The 26,607-nt window shown below is 40.5% G+C and overlaps 1 protein-coding gene across 2 annotated transcripts; it reads right to left on the bottom strand.

The window, feature by feature from the left end:
- Positions 1 to 1,309: 1,309 nt before the first annotated feature.
- On the bottom strand, positions 1,310 to 21,673 carry LOC124871003 (collagen alpha-2(VI) chain-like). 2 transcript variants are annotated; one of them, XM_047369920.1, is made up of 28 exons: positions 21,341 to 21,673; positions 19,330 to 19,512; positions 17,510 to 18,120; positions 17,396 to 17,416; positions 16,851 to 16,916; positions 16,702 to 16,755; positions 16,555 to 16,599; positions 16,428 to 16,454; positions 16,319 to 16,345; positions 16,190 to 16,234; positions 15,733 to 15,786; positions 15,498 to 15,560; positions 12,286 to 12,348; positions 12,144 to 12,197; positions 12,021 to 12,056; positions 11,876 to 11,938; positions 11,372 to 11,434; positions 11,058 to 11,120; positions 10,910 to 10,972; positions 8,884 to 8,934; positions 8,706 to 8,804; positions 3,677 to 3,739; positions 3,542 to 3,577; positions 3,402 to 3,447; positions 3,152 to 3,304; positions 2,293 to 2,748; positions 2,168 to 2,206; positions 1,310 to 2,087 (listed from the first exon to the last, which is right to left on the bottom strand). In XM_047369920.1, exons 2-28 carry the CDS (start codon positions 19,505 to 19,507, stop codon positions 1,486 to 1,488), a joined length of 3,141 nt encoding a protein of 1,046 aa, XP_047225876.1. In that variant the 5' UTR covers positions 19,508 to 19,512; positions 21,341 to 21,673; the 3' UTR covers positions 1,310 to 1,485. The 2 variants fall into 2 exon arrangements, with proteins under 2 accessions (XP_047225876.1, XP_047225875.1); XM_047369919.1 differs by having other exon boundaries at positions 19,321 to 19,512; positions 21,341 to 21,672.
- Positions 21,674 to 26,607: the final 4,934 nt, after the last annotated feature.

Here is a 26,607-nt window from a genome sequence, read left to right as displayed (position 1 = left end):
TCATGTCTAAAATAAAGTTTGCTGTCATTTCAGCGTTATTTGCAGCTTACCAATTTGCTGCGTCCATTGCTTCCATAGACAGAAGGAACTGACCCCTTAAACAGATGAAGGCTGTGAGCAAATCCTTCTTGATACTGGCGGATGTTGCTGAAGAACTCGTCCTTGAAGTGGGGAAATAGGAATTTCCCCACTAATGTGGGAATATTTCCATGAAAAATAAAATTTAACCAGCCACTTCGAAGAGGATCTGATGCTGGGGGAAGGTATAATGAACTGTGTGGGTTAATATACCCAACAACAGAACTGAACTTATTCTCTTGCAGCGTAGGCATGCTTGAGCTTGGACTACAAAATCTCAGCGAGAAGTAAATATGGCGGGTACACAGAATTGGTCAGCCAGAAGTTCATGACCTTATTTAGCTGTTCCACAGCAAATACTGTGTCATAACAGTTGGAAAAACAGATTGAGAAAAGTGAACGGACTGAAAAATATAAGCCAAACAGAATATAAAGATATCTCTGCAACACCTGGAGAGACTAAATTCAACTTTTCTGCACTCATACAGACTCCTAGTACAAAACAAAATATATTTAAAGGCTAAAGAAGTAGATTTTGTATGCTATGTACCCTTTAAACCAGCAAAAACCTCCTTGATCTAGGTCCCTCTCAGACTAGCCTTCACCTTCAGCCTCTTGGGAGGTGAACCAGAAAGTACTCCTGGTTGTAACTGACATATTAGCGAATTCTAATGACAATTTCTCTGTATTATTAAAATGTTTGTGTCTGGATAGGAATTTGTTAGCATGTTTGTAGAAAATTTGGATAAAGAAAATAATCTTGCTCGACTGGCTGTCAGATCAAATCATTTACCCATATTGTGTTGAGGCCAAGTTTCTGGTAATTGGAAAACTAAATTCAAACTTTTCATATTTTTAGACCAATCTATGAAACTTGGAAGTGAATCTAATTTGATATATTGGTACAAACGAAAAAAGGTGTTGTTCTTCTCCATAAGAATATTCAATTGCGGGCGAGAGGCAGACACAGAGGAGGTCGGAGCCACAGACATCCAGAACCTGGGAGCCCAGGGAGGACCACCGCTTGTTGTCATGTTTCCTTGTCAGGAAAATTCAATTCAGTTTATTGGTCCAAAATGGTCACCAAAATAATCTGGGTTGATAATAAAGGGGTGTCTAATGTCATTGCCAGTTAGTTCTCACCATTGGCTCATTTCTCTTAGTTTCAAATTTGAACACAAAGAAAATCAGTGCTGGTAAGAATCAGGTTCCTTAGAAAACCCCCCGAATATTTCAGTTTTTGTACATTCTTGTTTCTGCTCTCTGACTGAGGTGAAATTAGTACAAAGCTGACCATAAACATCATTTTCAGAATTATACAAGGGTGAATTAAACTTGAATTAACTATTAAAATGCTAAAGTAGGAGCTGTAGCACCGGTATGAACCTCACAATGAGCACAGTCTCTCTAACACACCCACCGGATGAAACGGTTAAACAAACTAGGCTGTAACACATCAGAAAATCTCTGTCCCTTAAAGATGGCATTCTGGTCACCCATAGCCAACTTTATTAGGACTTCTTCATCCGCATCACTTCCTGTGGAAATCACAGTGGAAACAATCTGTTCCCTGCGCATTGCATTAGCTGCCTCGTCCAGGTTGGTGGTGTCAGTGATGCCATCTGTGATGAAAACAAATGAAACCTCAGCGTCACGTCTGGTTTTGCGAGTGCTTCCTTTACCCAAGATCTCATTGATGGTTTTAAAAATGGCAGGCCCCACTGCTGATGAAGAATCAAGATAACTTAACCCTGATAGACCTGAAGCAATACCATTCAGCTCATGTGTAAGAAGAAAGGCCACTTGGTTTTCATTCTCCTTGCCAAACTCTATGAGTGCCAGGCGAGCCCCGTTTAGGTCATTTCTGGTCTTGGCCATTGTCAAAGCATTTGCCACCATCTGAACGAAATGACGGGCATGGCCAAAGTTTTCCATCCCGAGGCGCTCTGAGCCATCAAGAAGAAACACCAGGTCTACAGGTCGTCCAACGCATGGAGCTACATCAAGTTCTGTAGTGAAAGAGGACAACTTACTAACATTCATTTTATTTTAGCATTAAACCAATAATCTAACCATGCATTAAACCAACCAGTTTTACAGGGAAGGTCTGGACACTTAATCACCGGATCTGAAAATTAAACAGACATACACTGCAGTTTAGTCAGATGCCAAAAGGAGCAGATATCACTGTGCTGCAAACTTTGACAGACTTACCAGGACAGAGAACTGTTTCCATCTTCTCAATGAAGTTATCAGCGACCAAATCTGTGTATTGCTTCATCTCAGTGATTCGGTTCTTATTATTGCAGGCTATCGACACTAGGGTCTCGCTGTCATGTTTCTTGTCAAACATGTCACCAACCCCAATGGCATTCACCACTACAGCGGGGTCATCGCAGAGGTACCTGAGCTGACTGTCGTCATCACGGGGGTCAAAGCGACCGTCTGTAACCACCACAACAGATACCTTAGCACGGGCTCTCTTGCTGTCCCTGATCAGGTTATCGTAGGTAAACTTGAGTGCAGAGGGTGTAAATGTGCCCCCAGCAATCCACTGTAGTTTCTTCACTGCTGTCTTAAATGAAGACATGGAGTTTATGGACGCGTCATCGAGACGTATGGCTTCAAAGGTTCCATCATGGCTGAACTGCACAACTCCAACTCTTGTACCTGGAAGACACGGACACTGTCGGTTAACTTCAAGTTGCTAGGATTATTAAATTGTGTATTTTTTTAACTATTAAGAAATCCCATAAAACTTATTTTGTTATAATTCTCTAGAAATTGGCAATAAACAGCTTTTATATTTCAAATGAACAGTGCTAATAAATCTGCAGGACCATCATTATACCACAGCACAGGTTTCCAAACTTTTTTTTTTCTATGAATATGTTGAGACCAGTGTTAATTTAGCTCTAGGTAGTGGAAATATCATGGCAAAGTTGTAATGTGACAATAGGCAGGGAAACAATGGGCACTTACTTTCAAATGAATGTTACTTAAACATTTCCAGCACTTTGTCACATGATCTCTATCACATTTTTCACGTTTTTTTTTTTTTTTCTTACTGTACCAGTTGGTGATGTGGGGTCAGAGGCCATGGATCCCAGCTTGTTGATGGTGTTGATAACAAAGTTCTTTTCCAGGGTGAAGTTGGTCAGCCCAACACTCTCAGAGCTGTCGATTACAAAGACAATGTCCAGAGCTCCACATTGCTTCTCACAGTCTGAGTTGAAAAAAGAAAACACAACAAGTGGATCAACATTTTTAAAGATAACAACCGTAAAGCTGTGTTGGAATGACGGTCACGTCTGTCTGCCTACCACAACAACCACATGTCTCCCTGATGTACGTCATAACATCACAGTCCTGCAGTAATATGAGTGCTGGTTAGAGGCATTGTGTTTAAAAGAAAATAAAGAGGTAACTTTTTTTAATTATTAGACTTTTTCATTTGACGTACAGTGAGCCCAGGATCCCCAGCTGGTCCTGGATCCCCCTGCACAAATACATGACAAAAAGAGAGCAGAAGTATTTGATCTGAAATCTTTATGCATGGTCAAGCAATTACAGAAGTGGTTTTGCTGATGCTTCTTACATTTTGTCCAGGCCCTCCTCGGGATCCTCTCTCTCCTGGCTCTCCTGGCTGGCCTGGTTCCCCCTGAATACAGAATATTTCTCTGGTGAAGTGACTCATACTTCATACCAAACATGTTTTAAGTATTAATGACTCATTCTTTGCATAAATATAAAGTATTCAGCTAAAGTGTTTTTACAGAAGTTGTGGTCATTGATTTTGGTCCTTGTTTGAAGAAGTATTGTGCTACCCATAAAGATAATATCAATAATAAAAAAATCGTTGTTAAACAGAAGATATTAAGCAGAGATGATGATGATAATGATCTCTGGGCCTCCTGTGCTGCAATCATTTTCAGTATTTCTAAAAAAGAAGCTGCACCTTGTGTAACACTAAGTGATTCTTGTCTTTGTTTTTGTTTTTTCCAAATTACTAAATTTGTTTCATTTTCTATGACAAACATAGGCCCAGGTTAGTTTGGATTGTTTTTCTATTAATAAATGAAATCACCATTTGAAAACTGTATATACATTTGCTATCTTTGTCTGATCCTAAAATAAGTTTGATGATCTGAAACATTTGAGTGTGACAAAAACACACTCCTCACTCCTCACTCTTCTTTTCTGAAACATTTGAGTATGACAAAAACAGAAGACCCCTCCTTGAACCGTCACCTTAACGTGGTGGAGGGGTTTGAGTGCTCAAATGATCCTAGAGGCTATGTTGTCTGGGGCCTAAATGCCCCTGGTAGGGTCTCCCATGGCAAACAGGTTCTAGGTGATGGGTCAGACAAAGAATGGTTCAAGAACCCCTCATGAAGAACAAAATATCGAGGCACGTGACGTCGCCCGGTACGGAGGAGCCGGGGTCCCACCCTGGAGCCAGGCCTGGGGTCGGGACTCGTCGGAGAGCGCCTGGTGGCCGGGTTGCTCCTCGCGGGACCCGGCCGGGCCAAGCCCGAACGAGAGACGCGAGGCCATCCCCCAGTGGGCCCACCACCTGCAGGGGGAACCGTGAGGGACCGGTGCAAAGAGGATTGGGTGGCGGACGAAGGTGGAGACCTCAACGGCCCGATCGTGGATGCTTAGGCTGGCTCTAGGGACGTGGAATGTCACCTCGCTGGGGGGGAAAAAGCCTGAGCTTGTGTGGGAGGTCGAGAGGTATCGACTAGAAATAGTCGGGCTCGCCTCCACACACAGCGTGGGCTCTGGAACCCATCTCCTTGAGAGGGGTTGGACTCTCTTCTACTCTGGAGTGGCCCACGGGGAGAGGCGGCGGGCTGGTGTGGGTTTGCTTGTTGCCCCCCAGCTCAGCCGTCTCGTGTTGGGGTTTACCCCAGTGGATGAGAGGGTTGTATCCCTGCGCCTTCGGGTTGGGGAGAGGTCTCTGACTATCATTTCAGCCTACGGGCCGAGTGGTAGTGCAGAGCACCCTGCCTTCTTGGCGTCCCTGTCGGGGGTGCTGGATAGTGCCCCTCCCAGGGACTCCATTATTCTGCTGGGGGACTTCAACGCCCACGTGGGGAACGACAGTGGCACCTGGAGAGGCGTGATCGGGAGGAATGGCCTCCCCGATCTGAATCCGAGTGGTGTTTTGTTATTGGACTTCTGTGCTAGTCACGGATTGTCCATAACGAACACCATGTTCATACATAAGGGTGTCTATCAGTGCACTTGGCACCAGGACACCCTAGGCAGGAGGTCGATGATCGACTTTGTTGTCGTAGCATCAGACCTTCGGCCGCATGTTTTGGACACTCGGGTGAAGAGAGGGGCTGAGCTGTCCACTGATCATCACCTGGTGGTGAGTTGGATCCGCTGGAGGAGGAGAAAGCCGGACAGACTCGGCAGGCCCAAACGCATAGTGAGGGTCTGCTGGGAACGCCTGGCGGAGCCCTCGGCCAGGGATGTATTCAACTCCCACCTCCGGGAGAGCTTCGACTAGATCCCGGGGGATGTTGGAGACATAGAGTCCGAGTGGACCATGTTCTCTGCATCTATTGTCGATGCTGCTGCCCATAGCTGCGGCCGTAAGGTCTGCGGTGCCTGTCGTGGCGGCAATCCCAGAACCCGGTGGTGGACACCGGCAGTAAGGGATGCTGTTAAGCTGAAGAAGGAGTCCTATTGGCTGTGGTTGGCTTGTGGGACTCCTGAGGCGGCTGACGGGTGCCGTGAGGCCAAGCCTGCTGCGGCCTGGGCGGTGGCAGAGGCAAAAACTCGGGCCTGGGAAGAGTTCGGTGAGGCCATGGAGAAGGACTACCGGTTGGCCTCTGGCAAACCGTCCGGCGCCTCAGGAGGGGGAAGCAGTGCTTTGCCAACACTGTTTATAGTGGGGGCGGGAGACTGCTGACCTCGACTGAGGACATTATCGGGCGGTGGAAGGAGTACTTCGAGGATCTCCTCAATCCTGCCATCACGCATTCCGTGGTGGAAACAGAGGCTGGGGACTCGGGGTTGGACTCTTTCATCACCCAGGCTGAAGTCACCGAGGTGGTTAAAAAGCTCCGCGGTGGCAAGGCTTCGGGGGTGGATGAGATCCGCCCTGAGTACCTCAAGTGTCTGGATGTTGTAGGGCTGTCATGGTTGACACGCCTCTTCAACATTGCGTGGCGGTCGGGGACAGTGCCTCTGGACTGGCAGACTGGGGTGGTGGTCCCCCTTTATAAGAAGGGGGACCGGAGGGTGTGTTCCAACTACAGGGGGATCACATTCCTCAGCCTCCCTGGTAAGGCCTACGCCAGGGTATTGGAGAGGAGAGTCCGACCGATAGTCGAACCTCGGCTTCAGGAGGAACAGTGTGGTTTTCGTCCCAGCCGTGGAACACTGGACCAGCTCTATACCCTCTACAGGGTGCTCGAGGGTTCATGGGAGTTTGCCCAACCGGTTCACATGTGTTTTGTGGACCTGGAGAAGGCATTCGACTGTGTCCCTCGTGATGCCCTGTGGGGGGTGCTCCAGGAGTATGGAATCGGGGGCCCTTTATTAGGGGCCATCCGGTCCCTGTACGAGCGGAGCAGGAGTTTGGTCCGCATTGCCGGCACTAAGTCGGACCTGTTCCCAGTGCATGTTTGACTCCGGCAGGGCTGCCCTTTGTCGCCGGTCCTGTTCATAACTTTTATGGACAGGATTTCTAGACGCAGCCAAGGGCCGGAGGGGGTCTGGTTTGGGGACCAGTGTATTTCGTCTCTTCTTTTTGCGGATGACGTGGTCCTGCTGGCCCCCTCTAGCCAAGACCTACAGCATGCGCTGTGGCGGTTCGCAGCCGAGTGTGAAGCGGCTGGGATGAGGATCAGCTCCTCCAAGTCTGAGGCCATGGTACTCGACCGGAAAAGGGTGGCTTGTCCTCTTCAGGTTGGAGGGGAGTTCCTGCCTCAAGTGGAGGAGTTTAAGTATCTCGGGGTCTTGTTCACGAGTGAGGGAAGAATGGAGCGGGAGATCGACAGACGGATCGGTGCAGCTGCCACAGTAATGGGGGCGCTGTGCCGGTCCATTGTGGTGAAGAGAGAGCTGAGCCGAAAAGCAAAGCTCTCAATTTACTGGTCGGTCTACGTTCCTACCCTCATCTATGGCCATGAACTTTGGGTCATGACCGAAAGAACGAGATCACGGATACAAGCGGCTGAAATGAGCTTCCTCCGTAGGGTGGCCGGGCACTCCCTTGGAGATAGGGTGAGGAGCTCGGCCATCCGGGAGGAGCTCGGACCAGAGCCGCTGCTCCTCCACAATGAGAGGAGCCAGTTGAGGTGGCTCGGGCATCTATACCGGATGCCTCCTGGACGCCTTCCTCGGGAGGTGTTCCAGGCACGTCCCACCGGGAGGAGGCCCAGGGGACGGCCCAGGACACGCTGGAGGGACTATGTCTCTCGGCTGGCCTGGGAACGCCTTGGGCTCCCCCTGGAGGAGCTGGAGGAGGTGTCTGGAGAGAGGCACGTCTGGGCGTCTCTGCTGAGTCTGCTGCCCCCGCGACCCTGTCCTGGATAAGCGGAAGACGACGAACGAACGAAAAACAGAAGAAATTTGTAAAGGGGCCAAATACCTTTTTGCAGCACTGGTATATATTGAGTGAAAGGTAAAGAAATAAAAAAAATATTCCTTTCAAACTAATGTGGCCACATATTTTCCAATATTATTTAGCATAATTAAAAAAAGCTTGTCTCTGCATCTGCAGCCCGTGTCTCTACCTGCTCAGGTCCCTTTGCTCTCAGCACTTCAGACCCTACCTGAATCCCCTGTATGTGAACAACAAACATTTCTACAAAAATACAACAAAAATACAGTTTACAGTATTAAACGAAATGGAAGCTTGTCATCTGTAAGGTCAGCTCTAATTACAACTGATGAACCAAAAGAAACAAGGGTCCAATGTAGTAAAACGGTCGTGTTGAGCTTCCAGATAGATGATGTTTTGGTTTCTTTTGTCCTTGAGCTTTATTAGAAGGTAAATCCTTTAGCTTCCTCTAGAACCTTAGCTTGTTCATCGTCTTCAGCTCCATTGTCACTACATCTGGTATAAATTCGGAGGCGCTGTCACAAGCACCATCCTTATGTGACTTAAAAACGATCCCCACTATCCTAACATTTTTTTCAGTTCCATGGTCCATGGATTTAGCTATTTGTTAATTGATTTTCCACTTTAAACATGTTTAAAGTGATGATTCAGGATAAAGATTTAGCTTAACTTTACAAAATAAAATAATTTTACCTGGGGGAAAATTTGTTTATTTTTTTAGAGTTATAATCAAAGCAATCACTACATTAATCCACTATCAGTTTTAAATACTGTATATAAATATAAATTATTGAGTTAAAACACGACCCTGAATTTGGATTGTTTCTCTGATGTAAGTTTTTTTAAGTACTTCTACAGCTGTGTGTATGCAGCAGTCCAAGTACTTGAGGCAGAACAGTCTGCTCCGCATACATTTTTAAGATAAAAGTTTTTTCCTGTTTCAGCAGAATTGTATGAACATTTGTCTCAGTTTATCTGCTCAGCATCTCTGTTTGAACCGCAAATTGCCCTTCCATTAAACACCTTCTCTTATTATTCTTACAGGCTCTCCTGGCACTCCTTTATCTCCAGGCTTGCCTTTGGCTCCGCATTCACCTCTGGCCCCTCTGGGTCCTCTCCTGCCCGGATCCCCTCTGTCTCCCTGCAAACCACAGTTAACTTGGACTCAACCATCTGAAACGTGAAGGAAGTCTTATATGATTTGAACAGAAAAATCATACTGTTGGTCCTCTTGATCCTGGGTAACTGAATCCTGGTCTTCCATTGTCTCCCTTTAAAACAGGAAATTCAATGAGTGCAGAACGTTAAATATCATACACAAGGATTAAGTATTGGTTATTAATGTTCCATTATCATCCTAACTGGGTGTAAGAAAACCGTCAAACATTGATAGCTCTAACATAAAAAAATACAAATAGGCATTTTTCTTTACTTTTTTCAGATAAGTAATTTTGAAACTTATGTTTAAGACTCACCAAGAGCCTCATGACTGGTGGAACTACCATGTATAATTAAGTGACATCGGATACCACCAAAGGATGATAGCTAAACAGCCTCAGAGGAGAATTACACAAACTGAATTGTTTTGTCAACAAAAGGGACTGTTCTAAAGAGAGCATGCTAAACAGATATGTAGCTACGTATTGTAAGAACACTGTAAAGGATGGAGTGAGCACTCTTACTCTCCCCAAGAATCTAGCTATGCAGGAAAAGTGAGGACGCTTCATGATAATTAGGTGGGTGAGCTCCTCACTCATCAAAAACCATGTTTCTCTGTTCAGAATCAGAATCAGCTTTAGTGGCAAGTTCATACATACACAAACAAGGAATTTGACTCCGGTACACTTTGCTCTCTGGGTTTAAAAAAAAAAAAAATTATTGCGTTATAAGATATATTCTGCATATATCTTTATGTCCTTAAATACATATATACAATATACACATATACAAGGTGGAATTGCAACTTCAGTATGAGGTTGTTTGGTACACTTTTCAAAACACTTTTTGCTACAAGATTTTTAAGCAAATCTTTCACAGAAGAATCTTTTACCATTTTTCTGCCCTCTTTACAAAATTGAATTTCTCCAAACTTTTCTCCTGCATGGTTTTACCCATATTAGCTGCAGCATTAACAGATGCATATGATTAGCTGCAACATACATTTTTCTTAGTGTTTGAGTGAAATGAAAAAATATAGTGTTTACTGTAGCTGCAGTCAGATTGTAGTACATCAGTATTTTTACTTCTTCAATCCAGCATGTGTAGCATCTAGCAAGCTAGTATTACTGACATTTTAGTGCCAAATAACCTGAGAAAAACTAACCGTAGATGGACTTATAGAGTCTGAGTGACATGACAGACATACTTGGTACAACATTTTTTGCAGCTACATACTGTTTTTATAATTAAAACTTTACAGGTAAAACACAGACTGATAATGTGTAGAAAAGTGAGACTTTTAGGTGTTTCCCTTCACCACTGCTAGGTTTTATAAATCACTTGCACAGCTTGCTGATATTTTCTGATGACACATGTTTTCAGAGAAAAGGGAGAAGAAATTTTAACCACTCCATACCAGAATTTTAGTATTTCAACATTTATTTTTTATCTTACGCAGCCCTCATTACTGTGGCACAACGGCGCTGAGGAGTTTTAAATCCCAAGGTTGCTTGCCTGTTTGCTAGGTCTGTGTGTATGACTGAGTATGTCAGTAACATTTTGAAAAAGTGTTTTATGCCAAAACAATTTTCACTTTTTATTTTATTTGAAAGAGTTTAACCTAAACTTAAAATGATACTGAGATTGTATATCTAGGTTAGGAATTTAGTGGCGTTGCAGCATTTTAAATTTACAGACAGTACATTTTGCAGATGCTAAAAAAAGCATCTGTTTACTTGAAATTAGTTGAGTTTTGAGTATATAGATTCTTGAAAACATGGATTGATTGTTTAAAAGCATCTTACACTCCCATTTCAACCTACTGCCTCTCAGACATTTCTCCTGACTTTCTCCTCCTCACTAGAAATATAACCATATGAAATGAGCTGACATTTGAGCTAACTTTCTTTCTTCTCACTTCTTTCTTCTTGGATGGCCATTATGATGGGAAGCTTTAAGTCTTTAGCAACTTTTGGCAGGTGTCTTATGCTTGTTTTTTTAAGAGTGGCTAAACAAATCAGTACAGGTTTTGCTCAGTTTTATTTATAAAAACCATCACATTTGGAATTCAAAGTTTCCTTTTCTCACTTGTGGTCCAGGTGGTCCAGGGTCTCCCCTTGATCCAGGGTCTCCAGGAGTTCCCACAGTGCCCTACAGCCGCAGAGGATAACAGTTACATCAGCTCAAGAGCTTTAACAAAAAACTGCTAATAATGATGATATTCTGAACAGCACACATTTCCTCCAGCGCTGCCTGGTTCTCCTGACCGACCTCTTGGTCCTGGTAGTCCTTGGCCTCCCTGAGAACATTAATAAAAATGCTTTCACTGGACACAACCTTGGGGATTTGGCAGTGGACAGTCCAGTCAAAATCATTTCAATAGGATTGTGTTTTCCCCAGGAAAAGAGTTATTTTTTCTGATAGCAGACTCAGTTGGAGTTGTTTTGGCTAAGGTATCGGTGCATGAAGGCGTAGCTCCAATATCTGATGTGTAACAAGGCTCTGAGTCATCTCTCCAGCCAAACCCCACCCACACTGTGATCTCCTCACCTTAGCACCCTTAAATCCATCCTCCCCTGGTCGACCTCTGTCCCCTGGTGGTCCTCGATCTCCCTTCAAAAGAATATTCCGTGAGGATTTTACATAATTAAAATCTGCTTAATCTGAATGAAGAAGTGGGAGCAAAACAAGAATATCCCCTATAATTCAAAGAAAGTATCTAAAGCAGTGCATAAAAAATATGACAAGAGGGGGTTCTGCTCTTGGGAGTGTAAAGCTGTGCAGAAAATCTGAAAAAACATGATATTTTCTGTACTTATACTGCTGAAAACCTATGTCAACAGAATGTCATGCTGTTTATCAGTGTTTGAGAAAAATAAATAACAGGGTTTGAGATCATTAGCAGAAACTCTCCTTTCTTCATAAGCTTCAGATTTTTAAAACCCACCACAGTTCATTGAGTCTGTCTGCAGCTGAAGTCCTCTAGCAATTACTTTTGGTTTTAGTTTCTAAACATTATTAACAGCAACAGCTTTTTCCGAATGCAAAACTCACCTTTGCTCCTTTGACCCCATCAGGTCCTGGTGTCCCCTTCAATCCAGGATCTCCTCTCCTACCCTGACAACATTTGAAACAATATTTATGTATAATTCTTAGAACTTAAAAAAAAAAAAGAAAAAACTTTTAATGTTTGAAATACCAGTTCGCCCTTTGGTCCTGGTCTGCCAATGAGCCCCTGAAAGAGATCAAAATGTTATTTAAGAGTCAGTTTTCTACCAATAATTTATGTGGCAGGGCATTTAAATAAATCGCTGATACATACAGGATCCCCTCTTACTCCAGGTGGTCCTGGATTTCCAAGATTTCCATTTTCACCCTAAGAAATGGTAATTCAGGTAAGTGGCTCTGCTTTTTCATCAAAGAAAAACTTTTTTTTTCCTGCTGTGTTTCAGAGTAAAACTCACCTTTGGTCCTTGACTACCCACAGGGCCAGGGGGGCCTGGCTTTCCAGGGAGACCTGTGTCCCCCTAAACCAACACAGACAACAAAGACAATGACACAGCTACTTTAAAAACATGGAGTTCACAGGACAGATACAATACTGAGTATGAATGCCTGCTTTAAAGGACACATATATTTTAAAGTCTGAAAATCTCAAAATCTTCAAAGGATAAAACATGAATAAATCACAATCTTCCTTTTCATTGGTTTCTAAAGCAGAAAAGTAACATTGAAGCACACTTTTTATTTTCTGAAACAAAACAGGCTTCTTCAGTAATACTTACTAAAACAGGAAGGTACTATGAAACATGGAAGAAGACTTTGCATCCGTTTAGTAAGCATCTATGCAGAATAGGTGGGTGAGCTCCGGGGAAGTAAACACGGGTAAGGAGGATGGATCTCTCCTCACCCGCCAAAAACACATGTGGGTGTTGTTTATGAGCATAAGTTTTATCAGGTAAGAAAAATCTTTTCTTTTATTGATGATTAGCTTTACCACATTGTTTTTCTCTCCTTATTTGAACCAAAGGAGCCAGCTAAAAAAGAAACTATCATGGCTGATGCTTTCTTTCCATCCACCACATGTTTAGCAGTAGCTTTATACTTAGTATATATACAGCTAATAGAGCATTAGGGTTTAGATTTATTAGAAAATGAAGTTTATTTCTAAGTAGTGTGTTATGTGAAAACACATCACTGGTTCTTCATCACTTTAGTATAACAGCCATTTTATGGCTGAAAGTAAATCAGTTAAGTGGCTTGAAAAATAAAAACAAAACATCCTTCCGTAAATGGTCAGGATCTGCACTTAAAATTAACCAAAAAGTATCCAAAGTCCAAGGAAAAACTTTTGTGTGTCTGTTAAATAAAAATAAAGTGTATGCTTTTTCAGATCCATGTGGCAGGCGTGTCCCCAGACAGTTTTGTAAGTGGTGGCTAGGGGTGCCACTAATAATCTTGGAACGGCACACCAAAACCAAAAAGCAAGTTTTATTTAGATATGAATGTTGCAATCTGGATCTTGAAATATAGATCAAAACAATACTTGATCCTCCTTAAGATTGTTTTGAACAACATAACTGTCTACTGTCAGGATCTGCCATTTTGGACTTTGTTTTGGTTTTGCGTTTGTTTACTTTTCAGTTACGTGTTTCTATTTCTTTGGGTTTATTAGTCATGTTTGTTTATTTCCTTCTGTTTCCTGATAGTTTTGTTCTCTCTCCTGCCTCCTAGTTTTAGTAGTTCTTTCACCCCTCGCCCATAGTTGCCTTGGTGGTTGCTTTCTCATTTATTTATTACTTATAATGTTTTTTTTTCCTCTGGTTGTTGTTATTATTATTATTAGTCTTATTATTATTAGAACTGTTCTCTTTGCTTCTTTGGGTTTTCTAGTTTAGTTTCTCGGTTAGAGTTTCTGTGCTTGTTTACTGTTTGGTCATTTGTTCTTGCTGCATTCTTCTAGTTTATTAGTTCCCTTTTTCCCTTTGGCCTAAGACTCCTTTTTGTTATTATTAACCCAGTTGCTTGTTTCCCCTTAAGATTAGTTGTTCTTTCCCAGCCTAGCTCTTTAGTATAGTTCTTCATGTCCCTGCTTTGTCTAGTTAGTGTTTCTTCCGGATTTAGTTTTGTTTTATGTTAGGGTTTTATTTATATAGGTTTCCTTAGGTCTGTTTTCCATTAGTTTAGCTTTTTCCCATGCCCCTGTTTAGTTCTTCCTAGAATTATTATTTATGTCAGTTTATTTTTAGGTTTCCTTTCTGTAGAGTTGTCTCTAGTTTAGTTTAGTTTAGTTCTCTCTTCCAGTCTCTGCATTTTCTAGCTCCCGTTCCCATAGTAACATATTCCCTCAGTTCCCTGCAGCCTTGTCCACACCTGTTTCACGTTTCCTCTGATTACCTGCCTCACTGCCTCATTGGTCCATACTCCACTTCCCTCAGCTTCTAAGCTTTCTAGTTTTCATTGTTCCTCGCTGGTTCCTCATGTTGTTCTTCCTCACCGCCTTTGTTGACTTCTCGAGTTCCTCCTTGCGGTTTAGTTTTTGTTTCCCTCCTGAAAATACGCTTTGGACCACCTGCCAAAACTTTGTACACTGCATACCTGCCTGTAAGTCTGTCTACTTCCACATTAAATACTTAATCAACTCACCATGAGACCTGCTCGCCGTGTTCTGCATTCTGGTCCTGCCACCAAACCTTCAACCATGACATCTACAAGTTCATGTTATCAAGAACCTAGGACTCAGCTGATTTGTTATGTTGCAACAGACAATTTTTTTTAGTTCCTGCGAAATGTAATATCTGTGATTTTCAATTACTGTAGATGTGTTTGACTTAAATATGTGATCTGGCGGCCAGGAGTGAGTGGTGGACATTTAAATAGGGGGCCTATGACGGCCAAAATAAGCAAATATTATATCTAGATAAATAAAGAGATGTTTTAACTCATTGAAGCTTCTCCTTCTCTCTTTAAAGCCATGCAATAAAAATGCAAATATCTATGAGTGGGTATTTTTTCTGCTTCCTGTCAGCTTGTTCCTTTTGCTCCTTCAGTATTCTAAAAAACAGAAACACGTTTGTCTGGAGGAGATCATCTTCATTCATGATTCCAACAGTGCTTCTGGGCTGGACTGCTTGGAGATTGGTGGCTGAGAACACTGGGTCCTCAGTTTGTACACATAGAGCAAATCTATGAGTGAGGATGGTTTGGATGTATGGCGCCAGACTGAACAGCAAGGCAAATTCCTGCAAAAATAATCTGGACAGTTAAATAAATTCTTTAATTTGACATTTTGACGCATCTTTTTGCTTTAACAGACTTGGCCTGTGCCAATTTCTTTCAGTCTGAAATATTTTTTTTTCTGTTTGTTTTACTCTCTTTCTCCTTTCACTTTATTACACAAGAGGTAGCTTATTTGATACATCACCTTTCAGTAGCGGTGCTCAAACTGGAATATTCCTCTCAGCTTACTTAAGAAGTGAAAATTCGTATGAAATGTTGGTTGCATCCAGGCTGTTATTTCAACAACCTGACTGTTTCACTGTGAATCCAACCATCCATGAACCCACAGCTTCACTGCATGTTAGTAATGTTGTTTTTGAGCTGTTCTTTTTTTGTTTTTATTCTGTCTTTTGCCAGACTAAAGATATATGAAGTTAGTTAGGTACACTTTTCACACCTTTTCTCCTTTTTCTCCAGATGATCCAGAGTCACCAGCATCGCCTGGGTGTCCATCTGGTCCCTTAAAAACAGGCAATGAATCATTGAGACAACTATCTGGGCGATAAATGATAAAATTAAACATTATCTACTTGATCCATATGTGCTACGTTGTAGAATTGGTTGTTATTTCTTGCAGCATTGTGATGAGACCGGTATACAAAAAAAGATTTCAGTAAAAACATAAGCCTCACCTTGTCACCTGGTTCACCTTTGCAGCCAGGAGCTCCAATTCGGCCGATTTTACCCTGAAATTTTCACAGGTCAGTGAGCATGTCACCAGTATACTGTGCTGTGAAAAGTTATTAATCCTAGGGAAACCAAATAGTCCACCTCTAAATGGGTAAACAAATGGAATGGAAATAAAGGCTTTAGAATGGCCTAGTCAAAGTCCAGACAAATGTTTGTTGGTCATCGCCCCCCAGGGCTGAAACAACTATTTATTAGCTGCATGGAGACAATTAAATTTTGACATAACTTCAGATTAGTTTAGATAGCTGTTTTCCCTTCATAAACGAAATCATAGTTTAAAAACAGCTTTTTGTATTTATTCTGGTTATCTAAGTCTGGTATTAAAACACTATTTTATGATCTGAAACATTAATATAACAGAAAAAGCAAAAACACTAGAAAAAACAAATTGCCGCTCACCTTTTGTCCATCTGTTCCGTTCCTTCCTGGTGAACCCGCCACGCCCTGCATGAAAATGACAAATACAGTTAAAGATAAGATAGAGTCCAGAAACAAATGGTTTAGCCAAGCATTAAAATGTCACTATACCTTTGCTCCAATTAATCCAACTTCACCCTGTTTGAATGAAATCAACTCATTATAGTTGGCATCATCTTTTTCACACTGGCACATAATCGGAAAGCCTGGAAAATCTCACCTTTTCACCTTTAAAACCAATTTCTCCCTGAGAGAAACAAAGCAGGACACATTATTAAGATAATGATAGGAGCAACTAAATACAGGATATTGTACTGAAAATGATAAACTGATAAGCCTCAGCAAACCTTTAGACCAGGTTGTCCAATTGAACCTTCAATCCCAGGATCACCCTGGATCAAGAACATTTTTTTCAACAGTATGTTTTCACTGAAAGTTTTAAAAAAGGAAATCCCATGTGTTTTTTTCTAGGTTAGATGTACACTTGGACATACCTGGTTACCTTTATCACCTTTTTGTCCTGTCTTGCCTCTGTCACCTTTCCCACCCTGGAAAAAAAACAGAAAAATGAACATTTTGACAAAGCAAAAGGGACAAACTAGCATGAAACTCTAACAAAAGCTGTTAGTCATGGAAAACTCACTTTTGGACCCGAGGGTCCTTTTCGTCCGGGGTTACCAGGAACCGCCAGGCATGTAGGTTTATAGCACTGCAAGTAAGGACAAATGAATAATAAAAACTTTTAAAACAAAACATAGTAGCAGTTTCTAAAGTTTTTTTTAAGAATCTTTGTTCTGCATTTAAAACAAAACATTACTTGCTGCAATAACCACTCGAGATGGGTCTGTCAGGTGTGGTTGAACTATTGATGGGGATGTTTTGTTGCATATATAAAAGTTTGGTTATCTCTAGCTTTTGATGATACTGGTTAACCGAGGTTCTGCATGCATTTACTTTCTGTTTGCCATTAGAAATGATTTTGCTTTCTCACTATGACAGATTAAGACCCCTGATCGAATGAGAATAACTCTAAGCAAACCCCTGCTGGTAGTTATGAGTTATTTAGGTGGAGTACTGGGGGAGAACAGATAATAGACTAGCTTTCTAGAAGACAGGTGATGGAATTCTTGTGAAAAAGATGAATTAAGTGCTGTTTTAGTGGACCATTCTGTTGTAAAATTATCTTACCTGTAGATAGGCTTGATATTTCTGCAAGGCAAAAACAGCAGTCAGGGAGTGAAGTTGGTTCTACCTATAAAAATCATATTTAAGTATTTAGAGGAAAAAAATATCTCAAATCACCATGACTTTGATGATCTGATCAATCGTGTCAGTGTTCATTCTTGGTCTTCCATCAATAATTTCCATGACTATGTAATTGTCCCGATACACCTCAATAGGCGAGCTGGCTATCTCATTCATCCCTTGTTCATCGATGCTACTGGAGGCTGCTACTGAAAAAATATGGATCCCCTGATCCCGAGCCTTGTCTGCTGCCGCCTTGATCCCTGCACACGGACTCCCTGTCACATGACCATCTGTGATGACCACGGAGAAGAGGACAGCTTTTGTCCCTGAGTAGTGGTATGTCATCTGGTGGGTCATATTTCTGAGGGCGCAGTCAATGTAAGTGCCTTTGCCCAGGTATTTGATCTGACTAAGATTCCTGATGAAGCTCTGTCTGGTCGTGAACTGACTGAAGACCACCTGCTTCTGAGAGAAGTGCAAGCCCCCAAAAGACCAAGTGATCTGGATCTGGCCCCTGTACTCCTCATCTTCAAGTTTCTGGGCGAATATCTTCATGAACTCCTTGATGCTCTCCACCAGACTGCCAGGGGGAGGCTCCTGCAGGGCAATGGTCTCTGAGGTGTCAATGGTGAAAAACAGCTTGATGGGGCAGTCGATGATCGTTGCTGGACAAGAGGATGCCAACAAAAGTGTAAATAAGTTGCAAATGTTGTTTGTCTATTGTCTAAATGTTGTTGTTAACATTAATTAGAGATAAGGTTAAAATGATATGGTAGAATGCTGTCTTGTTTCTCATGCTCTAAAGAAATTAAATCAGGGTTCCAACATATTTTTCATTTCAAAATTCCATATTTTTCCAGACTCAAATTTCTGGAAATTTAAATTTTCTTTTACTATAAATACAAAAGTTCAAAATGGATTTATAGCAGATACTTTTACGGTGGAAAGAGTTTGACTATGGAACCTGAAAACAACGACAGGAAGCCAGGAAACAATAAAGGATGGGGTAACAGTCAATGGATCGATGAGTGAGTGGATTATTGAACAAATGGCAGATGAATCGATTATATATTAGTATTATGGACAAACATGAATGGATGAAAGAAGTGATGGATAGATGAATTTATTTTTGACAACATGGATGGATATATGTACATGGAATAAAGTCTGGAAATGCTAATATTTTTCTGTTTTTTATTTTCTTTTCCCATCCTTATCCAGAACCATAAAATTCCTAAATTTCAGTCCAATATTTTTCCATACTGTTCAAACGTGTGTAGGAAACGTCCAACGTGGACTCTGCATCATTCTGCAGTTAGGAGTTTTGCATAAAAATGAAAAAGAATATATTACATGTAATGGTTTTAAAAGGTTAATTATCATTGCCAGTCTTGGAGCATTACTCTGTACAAAATAAGCATTGTCTTCCTGTTTTAAAAGACTGTTAAAAAGTTCAAGACGACAGAGCAATAAATGCTGCTCTTAGACATTAATGTAAGTCACCTAATAAATTATAGCACAAATAAGGGCCTTTTCACAATGGAATGACTCATACTCTTTTGTCTGGATAAATTACAGTAATTTCACATTTGTAGAGCACAATTAATGTTCTTTTACAATCTATTTTAGAGGAGTACGAACACCTGCTTCAGCCTTCTTTACCATCTCTATTTCATACTCAGTGGTGCTCAAACCTTATTGCACTTTTAACCCGTTTACATTTTTATTTCCACTGGATACCTCCAGCAATGAATATAAAACAGGCAAATTAAATATAAATCAAAACGACCTCAAGTTCTTCAAAGCAAATCCAGAAAACTGGATATTACATTTTCCTGACCTAAAATGAAATTAAAATAACTCACTCTCACAACCTTCTGGTCTTGGTGTGGGCTCAGGTGGCAGCAGGGTTGGTGTTGGTCCCTGACTGTCACCTCGCCCAGGTATTGGTCTGGGTCCTCGAGGGGATGCACGTTGAGGCGCTGCAGCTTGGAACACAGTCAGAATGATGACCCATGAAATCATTGGGGCGAGTGGATGGTTTCCAGTCATTTTTCCTAAAACAAAGCAGTTGTTATGAGTCAGTTATCTACTCCAAAGTTCTGTTTCAAGTCAGGAAGTTGTTGTCAAAGAAGTGAGACTCCACAGAAGGCAACTAAGCAGAGCTTACAAATGTTTATAGCAGTTTTAAACAATATTAACAAAATGTCTCTCCATATTTATATCTACATTTATCTAAATCAAGAGCAGGAATTTGTAAACAACATAGGACTCTAAAAAAGTCTCCTCCTCGACAAAAAAAAAATAAATACTGCCTGATAAGAGTTGATAAAAATATGGTGAGGAAAATTTTGGCTGGAATTAAGCACGATGATGAGAGCCAACATCAATAAACGATAAACAAAAAGGACAAACTGATGGGAGGCTACTACATTTTTTCCTGGTTTTCAGTCAGATCATCAAACTAATGGGGGCCAAAGTTACAAGCAAAGAAATAACAGATGTAAAAGCCTATTGTGTGTGTTGAAAGCCTAATCATTATATCTCTTTTATGTCTCAGCTTGAAACCTCTTTTTTCATGTTTTGTTAAGGGCTGAAGCATGCTTGAGAAGATAGACATTCATTGTCTCCAGGCAATGTTCGACAACAATTTTAAACTACTGTAACTTGTTTTAAATTTAAACTTATTTCCTTTCTCAAAACCCTTTTTACAGTATAAAACATGTGCAGAAATACCTTAAAAATAGTTAAAAATATGGTTTTAGTTAGGTTTTACAGCCATGCCATCCTAGTAAAGGTGGCGGGACATGAATAAAAATTGCTGTTTTTGTTTTTTCCACTGATAGTGGAAACCGCCAAACATGCCCAATACAGTAAATTGCTGCATAAAAAATACTCACTTAGGAAAAAAAATTATAAACAAATCACAAACAATCCCACGGCTTTTTACGTAAACAGATTCAATGAGTTTGCTATTTTTCTAACTTCCCGTAACAGCTAGCTGTGCTGAAGTGTTAATGCTAGCTAAACAGGAACAACATATTAAAGATTTTATATTCAGCTGTGTTGTTTCTGTACCACTTTATGAGTGCTACAGCTTTCTCCACTTATTCCTGCTTTTAACCTTTTTAAAGTGCATTGTGTTTAACCTGACTGAACATCTTTAATAAAGTTGGATTTATTGATTGATTTTATTGCAGGCATCAACTTTAAAGAGATTAGCTAGCTATTGTACAGTGCATACACTGTACACAACACAGGGGGCTCTCATGCCTCTCTGACTGGACATGCAAATAGGAAATAGAAGACTTATTTGGGACGCAACTGAAAGAGTATTTTCTTCAACCCCCCAAGTGCTTCTGCTGCCCCCTAGCAGAATGGTGCCCTGGGCTTTGAGCCGTAGTACCCATATCGACTTCCACTGTCAACATGTTCCAAAAGAAATTATGCAATCTAACAAATTAGGCTACGAATACTTGAGAAAATTTGCTCCACATTTACTAGATTACTGTTCTACTTGGATTAAGGCATAAATGAAGAAAGCTTCTCCTCCACCTTAACCACCTCCACCTTTTCATCAAAACAAAAGCTGAGACAAAAACTTTGTGAAACAACTGCAATATTTAACAGTGACATTACTAACACAATGGCCCCTGACTAAAATTTGGGCATTTGCTCCTGTAAGACAACATTTGTTAGTCTGAAAGTTTGTTTTATCAAATCAGACACAGGATTTTCATCCCAGTATGTATGAAAACATCAAATGCATTCACTTAAACTGATCTCTAAGATCATCAGAATTTATAAAATTGCCTCGGTGCCAGTGTATCCTCAGTTAAACTGCTCTAAACTAAAAAATGTTTAAATAAAGTATGCACTTCTTACCTCAGCTGCAGCACACAGAGAATGTTAACTCCAAACTGCGTCAGGAAATTCAAGCAATCTCCACAGAATACAATGTCCAGATAATTATCTCAGTCGGAAAGCTCCCATATCAGCAGATTCCTCCGGGGTCAGCCTCTGGTCGGGGAGAACTTCACTGGTGAGAGATGTTTAGATGGAAGCGAGTTTTGTGGGACGACAGCTGGACAGAGACAGTAGCACAAGCTCCAACACAGAGACAGTTCTGCAAGACTTGGAGTGGATTTGGGTAAATACAGCATACTGCAATGAGTCATTTACCACCGAATCTGACAGCACACGTCAGATCGCAGACTGGTGCTCTCCAAAGAACATCTATTTTACAAACACATTGACTCCCACTGCTGCATTGCCTTACATGGAGAGAACAGCTCACAGTCACTCCCTGTTTATACATTACACAGCATGGGAGATGTCATGCTGGAATTCAGACACTGGTGCACTGAAATTAAGAATTTACACATTAATAAACAATTATATGATTTATCAGTCTATCTGCAGGCATGCATACAGACTGTGAAAATATTTTGAATTCATGAAATAATTTTATAGCATCAAAGAAATGTTCAGAAAATGTTTAGGAAATTGTAGGATTTGATATTTTATTCAATCCATAAGTATGCCTTTAAAAGAAATCAGAATATTTCCTCTGTAAAGGAGATTTTGTTTCAACATGCCAAGACAACATTTTATTCGATTTTTCACATATTGTGATGACATGTCACGTTTTGCTTTGTATAAGTTGGTTTTCAATCACTCCATTTCAAATATCACTACCTAAACATCATAATCAAAAGGATCAATACCAGAAAAATCTTGAAGTCAAAGATTAAATATATTTAATTAACCATAAAACTGCTGTTTTGAGAATTTTTGTTTTGTTTAATTATCATCCTTACTAATTATCATGTTTACTTGCTAACATTTGTTATGATTTGGGGTTGTTTGGTTTCTGTTTTTTTTCATATATTCATCTCACAGTTTTTGAATCATGTTTCTGTTTGTTTTCCTGGTCATGCTTTAGTTTTTGTATTCATGTTTTGCTAAGTTGTGTTCTTGGATTGGGCTTCTGGTTATGCTTTGGTTTCATGTTTTTCTAGTTAGATTTCTATTTGTCTGTATCCTTGAAGTTCTGTTTTGCCCCTGTCACGTTGTGTTCTGTCTGTTAATTATCTTTATTCGGTTCACCTGCACCTAGTTAATCTGTCTTCTTGTTTCACCTGGACACACTCCATATATACACACCTGTCCTGTTTATTCCTCGCGGAAACATTTTTCAAATCATGCTCATGTCTAGTTCTCAGATCATCCTCATGTCTTGTTGTTCAGATCATGTCACCTGTGTCTGTTTGTTCATGCCAAGCCTGTCTTGCCTGCCTGTTTATTGTTTTGGTTCCTGCCTCCCCCATGAGTGAGTTTTTGTTTTTTATTCATTAAATCTTTTTCACTTACCCTCATGCTGCCTGCTAGTCCGGGGTCCTGCGCTGCACTGAGCCTAACAACATTACCACATTTTAAATTTTCCCTATATGTCTCCTGTTAGATAAAACAATGTAATAACGTGAATCCCTCTTCGCACTCATATTAAGGCTCAGGAAATGTGTGTGAATTCACATACTAACATGATAAGCAAAACTGAATAAAATTTTGTCCTCAGATATTATCGCTTAAATATAGTACTTAAGCTGCTGCAGCACAAGCTTTCCTCAAATCATTAAAAGATATGACATCAATTTTTCATTGTCTCTTGAACGACATTTTTTTTGTTCGCAGTCATACCCTGTGGAGAGATTAATACAGATGACCTGCCTGTATTTTCATGCCCCTGTGATTTTATTCATAATTTCATGAATCAAGGGTAGGGACATGTCCTCTCTGCAGAAACTGCGACATTCCGTTGTCCTGCTGATCCTGCTGATTGAAACTTTATGCTTCATTTAACCAGGGTATTTTAAAGCAATTACAGATGTACTGTGGTGAAGGAAGTTATAAGAAGCACTTACAGACTTTGGAGTGGATAAATATGCATTGGCTTTTCTGAACTCAGACCCCTACAATTAGGACGATCATTTCACACTGAGATTCTGGGGTTAACCTGAAGAGACAGAGCATCTTAATGTAATTACAAACTTGTTTTAGTTACTGAGAAAATGTTAAGGAAGCTTACAATCATGACCTGAAGAAATAACACCTATTCTGTAGAAAAAGGCATATTTTCCACTGGTTTAATCCATGCCAGTTAAATTTATCTCTGTAAGAAAAACTGGTCCCATTCTAGGTTTGTTAGTACTTTGATTTCAGATCATGCTGAGGTTTGTGTGTAACCTATTTTTCTGTTCCATCAGCAGAATAATCAAGGCTACAGCTATGGAGATGCTGATTGTATTGAAATAAATCAAAGAGGAGGAAGCTTAAAGGAAGTGAGCGAGGACATGTCCTTGATAATGGATCAGTGGCTCTAAGCCTTATTCTTTTGCTTAATTCTTTTGCAATTTCTCCAAGTGGAGATAAGAATAAACTTGGATGTTATGAGAAAGATAATAGACGGCTTGTGATGGGAGAGAAGCTGCATGACCAGCTGCTGAATTGGCAGCCAGCTGACCAAGCTTACCAAGGTTGGATTAAAGAAAAGGCTGGTATCAAACCCCAGTGATTTTGTTTTTGGAGCCAAATACAGCTTTGTCTAGTGTAGGCATTACAGTAGTCTCAACGTGAAGAAACAAATGCATATGAATGTTTTTTAAGTTCAGTTTATGAAGCAAGTCTGAGTGTCACCATGACTTCTGAACGAAGCAAACTGCTATCTAGTGAATAGAAGGAGAACCAGACCAACACAGATCCAGAAATACTAGCCAGATATTTAAGCCTGTTAATAGAAACAATGTCCACAGTTTCAAATCCTGTGATCAAGTAGCACAAGCACACAATAATCCTACAATAGATAGCCATCAATAGATGACAGAATCGCTAATATAGAGCTGTCTCTGGCTAATTATCATGCTGTAAACTAAACTGAGGAGGATCATACATCTGCAGTCAGGCTAAAACATTTTATCTGGCTCTTTTACCCTTTTTCCAAACTTTTGCTTTTAAGTGACAGCTTTGAAACAGGATGAAACTAACAGGCATCCAAAAGGTTTTTCTTTTTTTTTGTAAGGAAATGATCTATGTGTGCCTAATGTAAGAAGAGACACAAGCGTTCACAGTAGTGAGCAATTATGGGCAAACATTGGAAAAAGTTTCAAGTAAGATTGATGGTGGAAGAATCAAATGAAGGTGATGAGTGTGTTTCACAGTGGCTATGATTGACAATAGCTCATTAAGGGTGATTGAAGAAAATGAGGCGAACAGCTTAGTGCACTGTGGGGAGTTCAGGTTATAAGTAAACTGAAAAGGTTTTGACCTCAAATTGGACACCTTTATCTCATTGTGATTTACAAATGCATCACAGTCCTCATCTGCGCAGAGGTGCATGATGGGGCAGTTATGGGGTGAAAATATTAATGGCGTCAAATAAAGTCTCTGGATTATTATAATTATGGTTAATACAAATCCCGAAACAGCAAGACCTGGAAACTTTCACGGGTTTATTGTACAGATGGTTCAATACTATAAAATGTTTACAATCAACAATCAAACCCAAGGTCTTCCACAGGCACTCTGCTTTCCCACAAGAGCAATGAAATGTAAGCATGTGATTATTTAACCAGGGTGATTCAGAGACAGCTAGTTTCAGAAAGGGGAACCTGGGAAGAATGGCATTACAGTACAGTGATCATTAAAAGTCACCAGAATAAACAGAGAAAGCTAAGACTCAGAGGGTCTGAAAACAAATGCTGCACTTTTTCAATTTTTCAAATATGCACTTTTGAAAACCATGCATCCTTTGCCTTTCATGTCACAATAAAGCACTACTTTGTGTTGGTCTGTCACATAAAATTGTCAAGAAGTGCTTCTTGGAGCAAACCCCAGAATGCCCGACAGGCAGGCAGAAGCAACTCGGTGAGCAGAAAAGTTTAATAATAAAACCAAATGGTGAAAAGATATAGCTTGGCATCAGGCAAAAAGCAGGCATGGACATGGATAGGCTTGGCATAAACAAACAGTATGAATCCGCGAGAAGTAAGGTGAAAAGCAGAGTACATAAATTGCATAGCCCAGGTAAAAACAGGGAGGCTGATTAGCATGAAGCAGGTGAACAGAAAGTTGTTTACAATGGCAGTGGGAGAAAGTGAAAGTAAAAACATACATGTCACAAAACAAAGATTCTATGAATAATCATATAAAGGATAATCCAATAAAGAAAAAATCAAAATAAAAAGAACAAAAGAATAAACTAGAAAGCTAAATGCAAATGAAAGCATAAAAAACCTTACAGATATAAGCACACAAAGTGAACTGATATGGCAAGACCTGAAATAACAAAACAACAAGAAAAAAGCTGAAACACATGAACCCAAATAAAAACCATAACCAACCAATATCCTCATAAAATATATAAAGGTTTGTGATTAAGTGGTGACATGTGGAAAAGGGGTGTGAAGACTTTTGCAGAGCACTGTATCAGAGTTTAAATCGATTTTGTTCAGTTTATTTATATATTCACAAAAATGTCATCTCAATGCAGAATAAGGTCAATTCAGTCCAATCACAGATTCCAAGTTAATTACATACATTACAGTTTGAATCTAGTTATCAAACAAAGCAGTCACGTTCAGTTTATCATTCAAATTGGTTAAACGTTTTCTAAGGAAACCCAGCAAGGAAAAATATGATGGAAATATGATGGATTTTTTTGCCCTATACATAGTGTGTAAATGTACCCTCAATAGACGGTAAAATTCATACTTAAAGGTGATAAATAAAGTTATATCTGCCAATAACTTGATTATTTTGGGGCTTTTAAATGTATGAAAACCGAAAACGCAATAACTTACCAATGATGTCACAACGTTTTTCAGCGTATAACATAATACATTTGCCAATAATTGTAATACATGTAGGTCAAATGACAACAGTTTTGTCAAGATCCACACCTGTTTGTGTTTCTGTTAATCTCACTCACCAGTTTGTTATGTAGTTCTTTTCACCTCAGTCGTATTTAAGTTCCAGTTTTCTATCCCTTCGATGTCGGGTTTTCTGTTGCTGCCTCCCTGGTTCCTGTGTTTCCTGCGTGTCATGTAAGCCTCTTCATTAAAGTATTTGTTTACCACCATGCGCCTGCCGATGTC

Source organism: Girardinichthys multiradiatus, chromosome 7 (genome assembly GCF_021462225.1).
Source record: "Girardinichthys multiradiatus isolate DD_20200921_A chromosome 7, DD_fGirMul_XY1, whole genome shotgun sequence".
In the NCBI taxonomy this organism is placed as follows: domain Eukaryota; kingdom Metazoa; phylum Chordata; class Actinopteri; order Cyprinodontiformes; family Goodeidae; genus Girardinichthys; species Girardinichthys multiradiatus.
Note: the sequence above shows the minus strand (reverse complement) of the source record. Positions and strands in the feature narration are given on the sequence as shown.